The sequence below is a fragment of the Sorex araneus genome, chromosome 4 (genome assembly GCF_027595985.1).
Source record: "Sorex araneus isolate mSorAra2 chromosome 4, mSorAra2.pri, whole genome shotgun sequence".
In the NCBI taxonomy this organism is placed as follows: domain Eukaryota; kingdom Metazoa; phylum Chordata; class Mammalia; order Eulipotyphla; family Soricidae; genus Sorex; species Sorex araneus.
The window spans coordinates 71,873,268-71,888,613 of NC_073305.1; the positions used below are offsets into that span (position 1 = coordinate 71,873,268).

Genomic DNA, 15,346 nt, shown 5'->3' on the forward strand with positions numbered 1-15,346 from the left:
CACCAATCCCACCACCATTATACTTTCCCACCACCATTATTTCGAATTTTCCCACCACAATTCAAGCCTGCCTGCCAGGGGCAGATGCTAGATAATTCATTTTCTATTGCTCATTGTGAATACCATGAGACATCGCTTCTGGAATTCTAAAATTGTAAATGGTTGACGTCCAGAGACATGTTTGTAGGGATCTAATCCATTTTGAGATTCATTTGGGAGCCTCTGGATCAAGGCCCTTGATGTGCTGAGATGGCGCCCGGAGGCAGATCGTGGGCGTGACAGCCAGGACCCCAAGGGTGGAAAGACGGAAAGGGCTGGCACATGTCCTCTGCTGCCATGAGGCCTGGAGTCTTAGTACCTGAACCTGAATGCCTGAGTTTTTCTTCTGGAAGCTCGTGGCCACCAGGGCTTGATCTGGAGTGGATGGAGTTGGGACACCTGCTCCACTGGAGGTGCCTCAGGTGAAATTGGCTCAGAGTTTACAGGGTCCGGAGAGATCTCCGATAAGCTGCTGTCATCCGGGATTCACTTCTGTGTCTCTCCCAGCTCAGCCTTTAAGACTAACTTCTGGGGGCTGGTGCAATAGTACAGCAGGTAGGGCGTTTGCCTTGTTTGATTCCCAGCATCCCATATGGTCCCCCATTGCCAGGAGTGATTCCTGAGTGCAGAGCCAGGAGTAACCCCTGTGCATCACCAGGTGTGACCCAAAAAGAAAAAAAAAACTAACCTCTGGGGCCAGGAGATAGCACAAGGATTAAGGCACATGAATTGCACACAGCAGACCCAGGTCTAATCCCTGACACCAAGACTGCTGGGAGTCATCCCTGAGTGCAAAACCAGGAATTACTCCTGACCACAGCCAGGGGAGGCCCAAACTCTGCCCCCAAGACTGGTAGCTTCTGTTTCCTCCCCTTGAAGCACTTTGAGAATGTTGAGATGCCACAGAAGAGACAAGAGTCCAGGAGACAGACCAGGAATTGGCAGATTCTTGCCACTCACCTTGACAAGCTTCCTGAGGTGACAAGCACCAGATGTTCCAGGTCACAGGATAGGACTCCTCACCTCCTCACCCTTCTTTACTTCCTTACCTGTCCCTTTCTGATGCCCCCCCAACACACACACACACACACACACACACACACACACACACACACACACACACACACACACACCCTGGGCTACTCATTGTGCCTCAGCTCATTTTGCAGGCTGAGTTGACCCCCTTGCCCCATTTTCTCATGGAATTCCAGAACTTAAGTGCAGTTTATAAAAAAAAGTTTGAGTCATTCAGCCCAATCCCCACTACCCTCGCCCGAGGAGTCCACGGGGTCAGGAGAAGGAAGAGCAGCAGCCCCTCCGGTTTGGTCTGGGGAAGCCTCCACAGGGTCCAGCCAGTTGTCATCTGACTGCACTCCTATGAAGGACCCCCCAGAAAGACCAAATTACCCATTATGCTGAGCCCCATCAACTCAAACTGTAAGAAGCAATACAGCCATGGTGATAAGCTACATTTGACAAGGTGGTGTGGTTTGGTGCAGTAATAATCAATTGAGATAAGAGCTCTAGTAGACTATCACGGGTCTAGGTGACCTCAAGGACTTTTCTTTCCTACTTTCACTTAACCATGCTACAGAGCAGAACTTACTTGCGCTTAGGTATCAACTGAGAGCTCTTTTCTTACTTCTTTTGTTTATTGCTTACTGGAGACACAGTCTTACATTGATATGCTTATAATAAAATGAACATAGTCCAGGATGCAGCCCAAGGAATTCTTATATTGAGTATTTGACCTCATGCAAATTGCTGTGTTAAGTTGCTAGAAATGAAACCCAAGGCTATGAGACACAGATACCCTTTTTGGGTGGGTTTTATGATCTGATGGAGGAAGCACGATAACACCAGAAGAAACAATGGGATTTCCTTCTTTCAGCTCAGTGTGCCAGGCACTGAAGTGGCATGGCATCATGGCAGTAACAAGACCCAAGTCTGCCTTCACGGTGCTGAGCCTCGCCCCGCTTAAGACAGCAGCTCAGTGGACGGTTAAATAGACCCATCCCACCTCCTAAAATTTCCCAAGTTCATTTTCCCCTTCTACTGACATTGTCCTAGTGAGTGTTTCCAGCCTTCCACCTCCGATACATACTCTAGACCAGATCCTATTATTATTATTATTATTATTATTATTATTATTATTTTTTTTGCTTTTTGGGTCACACCTGGTGATGCACAGGGTTTGCTCCTGACTCTGCACTCAGGAATCACCCCTGGCAGTGCTCAGGGGACCATATGGGATGCTGGGAATCGAACTCGGGTCAGCCTCGTGCAAGGCAAATGCCCTACCTGCTGTGCTATCACTGCAGCCCCCTTGACCAGATCCTATTTCAGGGCTGACTTTTTAAAAAATCACTAAGGGGCTGGAGAGATGAAAGGTCATAAGACACAGGTCTTACCTTTAGTCAATCTTACTTTTTTCTTCATCTGTTTTTGGGCCACACCAGATGATGCTCAGGGGTTACTTCTGGCTCTGCACTTGGGAATTACTCCTGGCAGTGCCTGGGGGTCCATATGCAATGACAAGAATTGACCCAGGTCAGGCGCTTGCAAGGCAAATGCCCCATCCACTGTACTAAATCTCCAGCTCCTAGCCAACCCAGTTGATCTCCAGAGCTGCATATAGTTTCCCGAGTCCCTCTAGGTGTGATCCCTGAGCACAGAGCCAGGAGTAACCGGAACACAGCCAGATGTGACCCAAACACTGTTCCTCAAACTTCAGTTAGGGGGACAGAGAGATAACTCAATAGACTGAGTGTGTATTTCACATGCAAAAGGCCTGGGTTCCGTCCCCAGCTCTGCATGGCCTCCCGCATGGCACACTGCCATCAGTAACCCCCGAGTACAGCTGGGTGTGGCTCAAAAACAAACAGGAAAAGTCACACAAGGCCGTAGAGATTGCTCAAGAGGTTGCAGGGCATGTTTTGCATGCAGAAAACCTGGCTTGGTTCCTCAGTACTGCATGAACCCCATAGTGCCATGGATAGCAGTGGGAGCAATCCCCTAGCACTCAGCTGGAGCACTCCCTGAGCACCACTAAGTGTGGCCCCTTTAAAAAAATGGAATCCCCTATTTCCCGGACAGTGTTGGCCTAAGCCTCTAGAGGGCTAAACCCTCAATTTAAGGGTCTATAATAAGACTAGGGCTATTCTCTGGGTGTCCCAGGTCTCCTGTGTCCTCTATAAAATGGAGATGAAGGCATGATGATCAGCGTTAGAATCAACAGCGCCCTCGGAGGATGAGCTTGAATTTGCGGTCACAGCTGCTCACCCAGCATGTGCTCACCCTTCACAAGTGCCATCTATTGGCTCCTCTGAGTCTCACTCTGTGCTACCCAGTCATATTGTGTAGGATAACATTGGTTTGTCCTTTCTGCCTTGCCACAGGGAGCTTAGGTTTACTGGGTTACTCCCATCATAGTGCTCCCATTCCTCTGTCTTTATCTGTAACTTCTTTCTTTGTGCTCTGTTAACTTGTAAATATTGCTTTTTTCTTCTCCTTAAGTCCTTTGCATAGTTAATTCAGAGCAATGTCATTTTTGTATAGACACAGGAAGAGAGTTAATGCTGTTTTTGTAACGGGAATTAATTGACTCCAGATAATATTACCTCCTGGGTATCTGCTTTCTTGACTTAAACCTCAGTTGCCCTTACTTCCTAGCAACCCAAAAGCAGTGTCCCGACAAGGGATCGGATGGACCCAGGGCAAGCAGTGAGCTACTCTGGCATCGAAACGGGCCAGGCCAAAGTGCCATAATACTAGCCATAAGTTAAGAGCATGATCACAGACAAATTCTGTCATGATTCAAAAAGTAATAACTAGATTCAGACCCTGCTGGGTTAGGAAAGATTAATCTGACCTGAGCACTGTAGTCTGAGTCTATAGAGAGATGTCCCCAGGAGAGCCACCCTACAAACTCAATGTATCTCTTCCTGTGCCCATCCAAAAAGGATATTGCTCTGAATTAACTGTGCAAAGGACTTAAGGAGAAGAGAAAAGCAATATTTACAAGTTAACAGAGCACAAAGAAAGAAGCTACAAATAAACACAGAGGAATGGGAGCACTGTGATGGGAGTAAACCAATAAACCTAAGCTCCCTGTGGCAAGGCAGAGAGGACAAACCAATGTTATCCTACAATATTGAAGTACTGATTTCATGAAGTGCCACACCCTTGATTGTCAAGGCTCAGAGACTCTGCTCTTGGTATTTCTTCCTTCTACCTTCTGGTGACATTTCAATCAGCTCAGAAATCATCCCCTGGCACTGCTTCCCTCAGGGACTCTTCCCTGAATCATATAGAGCTGGGAACCCTTCTCTGGGTCCCCACAACACCCTGGGTGGCATATGTCTATCTGCCTCCCAATTCTACTTGTCACCATTTGCTCAAGTGTGAGCCCCTCCTAGGCAAGCAGGAATTGTATTCTTCTCATATCCCCACCCTAGCGCCCTCCTGCATAGGACAGGTGCCAGCTGTATCTACTGATGTGAGCAGAGCATGCCGGGAGGGGCTGGAGCAATGCTACAGTGGGCAGGACACTTGACTTGCATGCAGCTGACCCAGGTTTGATCCTGACACCACGTATGATTCCCTCCATCCCTCATCCCTCCCCCACACACCCCGCCCCGCCCGCCTGCTGTGTCTGAGTGCAGAGCCAGGAGTAAGCTCTGAGCATTGCCAGGTGTGCCCCCTCCCCGCCCCAAAAAAGGCAGGGGAGAATAAGCCTTTGAGTTGACCTTGAAGCATAAGTAAAACTTGAAAAAGACTATTTAAAATAAAAAAAATTAGATACCTTGATTTACAGTATTGCTAATGATAGGTTTTATGTGTTCGATGTTCCAGCACTGCACCATCCACCACGGCATCTCCCACCTTCCCAAACCACCCGTCTCTGTCTCCCCACCATGGTAAGGTCAATTCCCAGATTCTGGTCTATTTTTAAATTAAAAAAAATTTTCAAACACATTCTATATGTACACTATACCAAACCCAAAAGGAACAAAAGGGCTTACAATAAAAATTTGAAGTAGGTCACCTCTCAACCATCCAACTCCCCGTGTTCAGAGGCCACCATTGGTATCCATTTTTGAGTATTGTATATGGGCAAAATTTGTCAATCTCTCCTTCTTCACACATTTTATTTCACACATAAAAACACAAAAGTCTAAGCCAACTGAAATGTGCTAGGACTAAATTAATATGCACCCTTTGCCTATATATAACCAATGATTTTTTTTCCTTCTGGGCCACACCTAATGGTGCTCATTGGTAACTCCTGGCTCTGTACTCAGGAATTATTCCTGGCAGTGCTGGGGACCTTATGGGGTTTTGGCGATCAAACCCAGATATAGGCCGTGTACAAGGCAAGCGCCCTACCCGCTGTAATATCTCTCCTGCCCTTCTAATAAATATTTTGTCATTATACACTAAACAGTTTTTTGTGGGAGGATGTTGTATCTCAAACCCAGGATCTTTTATATGTGAAACATGTGCTCTGCCACTGAGCCACATCTTAAAACCTCAATGCAAAATATCTTTTCTTCTTCCTTCCTTTCTTTCTTCCTTTCTTTCTTTCTTTCTTTCTTTCTTTCTTTCTTTCTTTCTTTCTTTCTTTCTTTCTTTCTTTCTTTCTTTCTTTCTTTCTTTCTCTCTTTCTCTTTCTTTCTTTCTTTCTTTCTTTCTTTCTTTCTTTCTTTCTTTCTTTCTTTCTTTCTTTCTTTCTTTCTTTCTTTCCTTTCATCCTTCCTTCCTTCCTTCCTTCCTTCCTTCCTTCCTTCCTTCCTTCCTTCCTTCCTTCCTTCCTTCCTTCCTTCCTCTCTGTTTCGGAGTTCCACTCAGTGCTCAGTGTCATCGTTTGGCTCTAAGCTCAAGGTTCATGCCTAATAGAACACAGCATGATCTGGAGCGTGAGGGATTGACTCTAGGTTGGCCACATGCAAGGCAAGTGCTTTACATAACTTGCCCTACCTCTGTGCTGAATATTTTAGAGGCACTGCGAGCCTCATGCAGTTCTCCCAAGCATGGCACTTGTGTAGACCAGGCAACTGAGGCAGTAGCCATAGAGCTGGCAAGGGATTGAGGCTCCCCTTCAGGCCACAAAAGACAGACCCACTTTTCAGCTCCCTTTGGGGGGAAGCATTGTCTGGCACCGACTTGAAATCCACCTCCCTGAGTTGGTTGCCAGATGATCAGTGGAAAAGTACACAGGTCTGGACGCTTTTGCTGCTCCTAGAATTTTCCCATTTCTGAAGCAACAGCTGCTGTTGCTGCTGCTAACACATACTTCAATGTCACCTCCTCTGTGAAGGCTGAATTAGCTCACCCCCTGTTTAAAGACTCCTTCCTCACTCACTCCTACTGCCAGTGCGATGACATTTAAGCGCTTGAGCTGGAATTCAAAGCTCTGGGGGGTCTGCCCTCAAAAATCTCTGATCATTCTGGTCCTTGCTTCAGTCTTTCTAAGGCTCACGTTCCACTTAAATTTCCTCTCCACCTTGACACCACTCCTACACCTCAGCCTCGCCCCAACTCTTGCATCCTTTTGCCAGCAGACAGGGCACGGAGGGTTGGGGTGACAGACAGCTCAGCCCTTCCCCACAGATGACTTGCACAAACCACTTCAGGTGTCTGAGCCTTACTTTCTGCAAGCACCTAATGGGGGAAGAATGCCTAGCTCAGTACCTGGCGTGGAGTCAGCCTCCCCTAATCTCCCGTAATAGAAGTGACAGCTCTTCCAGGCTGACATCCTCTCTTAGTCACCCCTTGAAACCCTACCTCCTAGTTTTAACTTCTCTGTCAGTTTCCTCCTGTGAAAAATGGGGATGGGAATGGAGGGGCCGGCGAAACTGTAATGAGTTCATGCATCTGCAGCACTTGGAACAAACTATGGACTATCAGAAACGCCGACCGTGATTCCTGCGGCCGGGGACCGGAGGGGTGCTGGCACATAGTAGGTGTTAAGGCGAATTAAACCCGCTCAGGGCTGGCTGGTGCGTGCAGAAAGCGCGCGGGAAGGCGAAGTTGGCAGGGTCTGCAGAGACCCTGCCGGGAGGTCGGCTCCGCCCCTTCCCCCCGCAGGCAGAGCCCGGCCCCTGCAGCTGTCAGGACCCGGCCGGCCGCGGCGCCAGTCCACCAAACCTGAACGTCCCATCCCGGCGCCCCCACCTTCCCTTCGCCTACACAAGTTACCTTGCGCTCTGCTGCGCCTTGTCCCCGCCCCCGAGCACCATTGGCCGAGGGGTTTCTTTGTTAGCCACGGCGCGCCGCTGCCACTGGCTCGCCGGGCTGCCCGTCAGGCCGGCGGGGGGCGCGGCCCCGCCCCGCGCGCGGCCCCTCGGGCTCCGTCCTCCCCCGCGCGCCCCGAGCGCGCCGCCCGCCCGCCCCGCCCCGGGAGTGCGCGAGGCTCCGCTCCCATTAGCCGCGGCCGCTGGGCGCCGAGGGCAGCGGCGCGGGGGGCAGCGAGCGGGGCCGGCCGCGACAGGCGCCGGGAGGTGTCCCGGAGCGCGAGGAAGCTGCGTCCATGGGCCCGCGGCGGCCGGGCGGGCGGCGGGCACCCGCGGCGCCGTGAGGGCCCGCGCGCCGCGCAGCGCCGTCCTCGCGCGCCCAGGCCGGCCTCCCGCCGGGGCATGCCGCGGCGCCCGCGCTGAGCCCCCCGTGCATGCAGCCGCCGCCCCCGGCCGCCGTCCGCCGTCCGCCGCGGAGTGCGCGCCGGGCCGGGCCGGGCCGGGCCGGGCCGCCGGGCCTGCGCCGCCGCCGCGCCGACCATGTCGGCGGCCAAGGAGAACCCGTGCAGGAAATTCCAGGCCAACATCTTCAACAAGAGCAAGTGTCAGAATTGCTTCAAGCCCCGCGAGTCGCATCTGCTCAACGACGAGGACCTGACACAGGTGAGCGTGGCGGGGGTCCCGGGGCCGCCCGGGCGGCGCGCCCGCGACCCCGCACTTCGCCAGGACGGCAAGTTGGTGCGGGCGCCCCGCGAGCCGGGTGGGCCCGCCGCTTCCCACGGCGGGAAGGGGCGCCCCCCGTCCCCAGTGCCGGGGCCGGCGCGGGCGGGAGCCAGCCCACGGCCGCCGGGCGAAATACAAACGGAGCCGCGGAAGATGTGCGAGTCCGGGGGGCTGGGGGTGACCCGGCGGGAAGTGGACTGATAGAGTGGACAAAGGGAAAAATCCTCAAGTGTGCCGAAAAAGAACATCCTTTCCCGCCTCCATCTCCCTGCCATGGTGTGATTCATGCTTTGGGGGTGACGCAAAAGTGCCTGTGTTTCTTAGTAGGAATAAAGTCTTTGGAGATTGATTGTTCGCTGCTTGGCAGGACATCTCACCCCCACCCCCCCTCCGGCTTGGACCCACCGCCGGCTCCAAGGTTGGGTGGGTGGGCTCTGGGCGTCCCTCTAGTTACACGCACCCACCCTTTCCCCTGTCTTGGAGAGGCAGGACCCTGAGTCTGGGAGAAAAGGGTTTACTCTTGAATTTAATCTAGAGCACCTCTTGTTGGTGGGACATCTGGGGGCTCCCAGGCACCAGTAGACCAGTTAGGAGCTTGGGATCAACAGATCCTTTCCCCTCGCTTTACCTGTCAAAGGAGGGTCTGGGCTCCCCGGGAGCGCCCCTGTGATGGGCATCAGCTCTCTCAGGAACTCCAGTTTTGAAATGATTGAGGCGGTGGGGGAACTTGTGTTGGTAATTGCTCCCTAAGAAGTTTGACAGCTGTCCCCACTGGCCTTTGGGGACCCTTGCACTGGTTTGCTCTCTGCTCCCAGTGTTCCAGGATTCCCTGGAATTCTGGGAGGGCTTGGGGACATGCAGATTCCTTGGATTTCCTGTCTCTTTGGGACGTGTCCGGGGTCCCTCTGCCCGTGGCTGTCCTCCCCAGAGCTTTCTCTCAACCCCCTGAATGAGCCACAGGAGCACCCTTCACATTCCAGTCCAGTGTGACCTAGTTGTAGAAACGCGTTTTGTAGAAGAACCCCTTAGATGGAAAACCCTGCTTTGAAGTGTACGGGCCTGACTGTTTTTAATGCTCCTTAAATGCTCACAGGGCTTTTGACTTGTTTACACTGCAGGCCAGAGTGGGATGGCAGGGCAGGGGTTATGGTCTGGGAGTCCGAGACTTCCTCCGAGGTCAGGTTCCCAACAGCGAGGGAAACTTTTGCCATTTAACACCAAGATACCTAAGGCAGAGTCAGATTGTCAGCACCAAAGGTCTCGGGCAGCTCGGGAAGGAAGGGTTGAATTAGTTTTTAGTAAGGTATTCTGGGGTGGACTTTTGTGGGAGATTCCCTCCTCTCTGCTGAGTTCCCCCCTCATTCAGCTCCCCTATTTTCCTTGGTGATAGGATCTTGGAACAGGAGTCAGGAGACTGCTCTTGGTCTGGGCTATCAGTTTCAGCAGGATGGTCTTGAATGAGTCCCTTTGCCTCTGTATAGTTTCATTCCTCTTTTTAAAGTTGGGAGAGCCCTGCTTTCTCCTCACTAGGCTATTGTGAAAAGCAAGAATGCCATTTTACTATTAAAACTTTTTTCTACAATTTAAGAAACAGACAAAAAACTGCCTGCAGAATTAGTCAGCTTTGCTTGGGACATTTCTGGACTCTGTAAAGGTTTTTCTGAAAAAGTATCCTGGCAATTCTCGGCAACTGTCAAAACTAGTAGGGCCCTTCTTTCCTGATTCTTAAACTTAAATGAGCTGGATTGAAATAATGTCTATTTGAGTTGGATTTGCTGGAAAAAAGCAAATCACACTGCTGATTAAAAATTGGATTCAGGAGAGATTTGCAAATTTAAAGTACTTTAACTTTACTCTTTCACTGTGTTCACAGTGGAGTCGTGGGTTCTGGAGTTCTCCAGAGCAGTGTTACTCCTCCTATAGGTCCCTGGGCTAGTCCAAGGGAGGCACAGAAGAGAGTCTGGTAAGTAAGGAGGCGTGGGGTGGGGGACTGCACAGGATTGGGACTGACCAGTAGGAGTATGAGGGGCACAGGAAGGAAGCAAGGCCGGAGCGGGGCAGAGGCTGCAAAGGTTGAGAAACTGCTGTGGAATGGTGGTTCTGAAAGAACCAGTGGGTGATTCGTGCTGGGAGAGATCAGGCTAGTCTGCTACCTCCTGGGATCTTCCAGGAAGAAACTGCTCTGAAAGAGGACGGAGACTCAGGGCGGTTGCCAGCAGCCTGGGCTGCTGCTCTTTGCATCCTGCCCTCCCTCGGCCTCTTATTCTCATCCCCTGGCCTCAGCCAATCGGTTCCCATCAGGCTCTCCCAAGTTCCTGCTTCCTGCTGTCCCTCCCACCCTGAGCTTATTTTAGATCATACAGGCTGGAAGATAGATCAGCAATCATGGAGGCCACCCCCTCTGTAATGGGGGTGGACTGTGACAGCAGGGGGGCTGGGTGCGGCGTTGACCAGCTTCTGCTCCTGGGATGTCACCGTCCCAAGGCAGACAATCCCACTGAGCCTTCTTGGATTTGAGTTTATCCCTTGAGGGTGGGGTTTATTATTATTATTATTATTATTTTTCTGGGTTTGTTTTTCCGCCTGGGAGAGGTACAGGCACTTCTTCCAGGGACTGTGTGTGGTTGTTCTCACTGGTAAGAAGACTGAATCCCAGAGAGCTGCTTTACCCAGTGGGGCTGAATTGGGATTCTCACGCTACTGTCCTTCGTGCTCACGGTAGGCTCTGCCGTGACCATCCCATGAGAACACGCTGAGCAGGGCTGTACCTGGAACATCGTGTTGTATAAGGGCCCGTGGGGAGCAGACTCAGTGTACCCCCCCAGGTGTTGGCTGCTGGAATTCAGAGTGAGTCAGGCTAAGGACTGAGTGGCAGTCCTTTATGTATCTTTGACTTGTTTATGTTTTGCCCTTACTGAGATCACAAACAGCAGCGCTATCAGGCTTGCGTGGCTGCATGCAGACAGCTCCAGAGCTTGGCTTTGTGGCCTCATGATTGCCCGGCACACAGTTAGAGCTCTAGAGCCTTCTTCTGGGCCCTATGACAGTTGCTCATCGTGCCATCCTCCTGTCTCATTCCCCACTTCAGAGGTGACGATAATCAGTTCTGTGTATTTCTTTGTATACAATTGGATTAACATACACAGTCGAAAACTTTTAAAACTTATGTTTGCTCTGTAGCCTTTTCTTTTTTTTTCTCTTTCTTTTTTCTTTTTTGACTTAACAACATGTCTTGCATCCCTTTTTGTAGCATGACATTAAAATATGTCAGACTCACTTTTCTTATACTGTAGTTTTTAACCGTTCCCTTAGTGAAGAACATGAAGGTTACTTCCAGGTTCAGCTGTTATAAATAGTGAATGCAAACGGCATTCTAAATGTTTTTGAATGTGTGTGCGTGCACAAATGCAAGTCTTTCTCTGGGGACAGATGTCTAAAAATAGAATGGTTGGGTTGACATCAAGTGCATTAAATATTTTTTACAGATATCACCAAATTGCTGTCCAAAAAAGGCTGTGTCAGGTCATTGCCAGGACTGAATATTATCAAATAACATTTTTTTCCCTTTGGGTTTTTTAGGCCACACCCAGTGGTTCTTAAGGCTATTCCTGGCTCTGTACCCAGGAATCACTGCTAGAGGTGCTCTGGGGACCATATGTGGTGCCTCCTATTGAACTGGGTCAGCTGCATGCAAGGCAGTCACTTTAACCCCTGTGTTACTAGCTCTCGAGCACTTAGTTCTTAAATAATTTCCTAATTAGCAGAGATCTTAAGTCTTTTAATAGTATTGAGGGGGCATACCAGTGGTGCACAGGGCTTATTCATGGCTCTGTGCCCAGGGGTTACTCCTTGCAGGGGTTGAGGGGATTATATGGGGTGCTGAGAATCAAACTTGGGTTGGCCATGTGCAAGGCAAGTGCTCTACCCACAGTACTATCTCTCTTGTCCCTATAGTATTTTTGTTATTCATTTCCCAGCTTCCACTTATCCAATTGTAGGGCTTTCTGTATATGCAGAAGGTCAGGGTCTCCATAAACCTTTTCTGTAAAAGGTCAGATAATAAATAGCTTTGTGGGGGGGCTGGAGCAATAGCACAGCGGGTAGGGCGTTTGCCTTGCACGCGGCCGACCCGGGTTCGAATCCCAGCATCCCATATGGTCCCCTGAGCATGGCCAGGGGTAATTCCTGAGTTCAGAGCCAGGAGTAACCCCTGTGCATCACCAGGTGTGACCAAAAAGCAAAAAAAAAAATAATAATAATAAATAAATAAATAAATAGCTTTGTGGCCCCTGGGTGCTGTCACAGCTCTTAGAGCTCGAGCAGAGCAAGAGCAGAGGCTGTGGACTCGATTGGCATGATGACTCCAATGGCGCTTTGAGGTGGGGGTCAAGCTTCTCTTGGCTCAGGGGTCATTCCTGATGGTACTTGGGGGAACACAGGTGGTGCTGGTATCCAGCTGTGGTCGGCTGCATAAAAGGCAAAGCCTGTAACTACTGTACTATACCTGTGGCCCCTCAGTAAAGTCTTATTTATAAGGACAGGCAGCTGACAGGATTTGGCCAGTGGACTATGGTTTGCTTGACCCCTGTTTGAGATATTGACGGAACAACTACTAATGACCGTAGGTATTTTCATTTGCCCCTTATTTATGGTCACTTTCCTTTTTCATTCAGTAGTTTTAATGTGAAGTAGATTTCAGTGTTTTCCTTTATAGTTTGTAATTTAATCTTTTTTTTTTTTTAACCCCTGTGGTGTCAGGCATGTGAGACAAGTGCTTTCTCACTAGCTCCACCCCAGCCTACTAGGGTTTTTGTTGTCATTGTGTTAAGCTTATAAGGTAGTTTCTAATGTTTTCTTAGTTATTATTTTTATTGTTTGAATTATAGTTTAGGTAATGTGGTTACAGTATTGTTACCTGTGTGGAGTTGATGCACACAGTCACTGCATCTTAACCACTTGCACAAGACTCACCACTGCCTCTAGAGTTTGTGTTATGCTTTATGCTTAGCTTTTTAATCGGTCAGATTTGTATTTTAGGAAAATAATTATGGTTAAAGGCAGAAGTCTAATTAGCAGAGACCCTTGCATTTGCCCAGGTAAATACCTCAACTCTCTTCTGCGTCCTTTCGCCAGCACTGAGGAGAGGCTGTCAGATGGGAGAGTGGCAGGTGGTCATAGGGGGTGATTGAGGACTGCGAGTGGGTGGAGAGACTGTCATGAGCTTTCAGTCTGGAATCCCTCCCAGCAGTGCCGGGGCTTGAACCTAGGGTCTGTGGCATGTGTGAGGCATGTATGTGTTCTACCACTTGAGCCACATACCTGGCCCCAGATGCACCTTTAACAGATTGAAAGTAATGGATTTGGAGGATAAGGAGGAGTCAGAATGTACCTGGTACTTTTTTTTTGGGGGGGGGCTTTTTGGGTCACACCTGGCGATGCTCAGGGGTTACTCCTGGCTCATGCACTCAGGAATTAACTCCTGGTGGTGCTCAGGGGACCATATGGGATGCTGGGAATCGAACCCGGGTCAGCCGCGTGCAAGGCAAACACCCTACCTGCTGTGCTATTGCTCCAGCCCCATGCCTGGTCCTTTTGACCTGGAGGTAGAGGTCCAGTTGGGGTCGGGGGTCAGATAGAAGTTCTGACATGCTGAGGGCGTGAACACAGGCAGGGTTGCTGGCAGGGCACCCAGTGTGATGCTTTATTCTCCTCCAGACAGGAGCTACCTCAGACATGGTCTTCTGGGGAAGGCCCCTCTGCCTCTGAGGATGTGTTGGTGTGGGCCACTGATGCTTTCTCCTGGAACCGTGGCTGCGTCATTTTCTCTCCTCCAGCCTCCATTTTCCTATCTGGGCAGTGAGGCATTTGGTCTTGTTTCAGCCCTTGTGGGTCTCCTCCCAGACTCCCGCCTCCTTCCTGCTCTTGCCCCTGATGCTGGGTCTACAGGGAGAGATCCCAGCCAAGGACAAGGACAACTGGGGAGGAGGAGTAGGGGGCACAGGAAGTCTTTTTTTTTTTTAATTTTATTGAATCACCATGTGGAGGGTTACATAGTTCTCAGGATTATGTCAGTTATACAGTACTCAAACACCCTTCCCTTCACCAGTGCCCATATTCCATCACCAACCCCCCCAGCATACCTGCCGCCCCCTCCCACCTCCTCAGTCCCCACCCTTGTACGTGATAAGTTTCACTTCGTTTACGCTTTATCTCGATTACATTCCATGTTTCAACACACAACTCACTACCGTTGCTGGGGTTTCCCCCCAAAAAGAAAAAGACAGTCCTATTGCCAAGGAAGCATTTGATAGTTCTCCATTGCTAAGAATATAGAGATATTAAATCCCGCTGTTTGTTACATAACTTTTCTTTTTCCCACCTTGCCCCGCGCCACCGAGTTCACGCCTGTTTAGTAATCGCGACGCTGCCTGACAAAGGGAAAAAAACCGAAAAGGATGGTTATTTCCCGTCATCAGCCGGCGTGGGGCTCTGGCTTAGTTGATAGTCTAGTAGAGTGTTTGCAAGCAGTTTCTGGAACCAAAGGTATTGTGCTGGTATCAGCTCCGGCTCGATATTCCACCAGTGTCCCGCTGTTCCATGTACATAATTTTTCCCCTTATATCCCATTCCCACGCCACCAGGTCTGTTTGCTTAATGGACATCACACTATGGTTGACGCCATGCCGCGTTTCTTCCCGAGAAAGAAGGATATTTCTTCTCAGCCGGCGTGGGGATATAGCTTAGTTCAGTCTAGGGAGATGGCTACCCCTTTGATTGCATTCACTATTTCATCAAAAGACTTACTATTCTTGTTAGGATCTCCCACAAAAGTCCGACCCGTTGAAAAGGAACCATTACATATTGCAGATGCTAAGATGACATTAGGTCGCACGGCCGCCACGGCTGCGTGGTTTTGGGTTTCTGTATAAAGTCCAGGGAAAGTACAACCACAAATAACATCACTACAAACTTTTACCCTTTTATGGTGCTCATAAGATGGAGAAACCTAGAGAGAGGCTCGGCATCTCCATCTTGCGCTCAGAAAGCCGTGGACCCTGCGCTGTGCTCGGGAGGAAGGGATTGAGAGAGAGAGGTTAAAAGAATTGGGGAATGCCCGGTTTCCACTCTCGCAGCCCGCCGTGGGGTCTCTGGTCCCATGCCGGAATTAGTTCAGTGGGCTGCTGGAGTCCAAGGGCGCTCTTTTGGGCTCTTCCATCATGCTCGATCCGCAGCAGGGCCCAAAGGAACGCTCACATGGGGGAGGTGGGCACAGGAAGTCTTTGTACACCACTTCATCAACTTTTCCCTTTGTTCTGTGACATTCTTTGAATTTCCTGGGCCTGGAACGG

General features: G+C 50.2%; 1 protein-coding gene across 6 annotated transcripts in view; it reads left to right on the top strand.

The window, feature by feature from the left end:
- Positions 1-7,732: 7,732 nt before the first annotated feature.
- MPRIP (myosin phosphatase Rho interacting protein) overlaps positions 7,733-15,346 on the top strand; it is a 133,232-nt gene continuing 125,618 nt past the window's right edge. For 3 of the 6 annotated variants that reach the window (XM_055135110.1, XM_055135108.1, XM_055135111.1), the window contains exon 1: positions 7,734-7,937. In XM_055135110.1, the coding sequence (XP_054991085.1) occupies positions 7,815-7,937 (123 nt within the window). In that variant the 5' untranslated portion in view covers positions 7,734-7,814. Of the gene's footprint in view, positions 7,938-15,346 lie in introns of all 6 variants that reach the window. The other 3 variants (XM_055135107.1, XM_055135112.1, XM_004612817.2) reach the window with 3 other exon arrangements.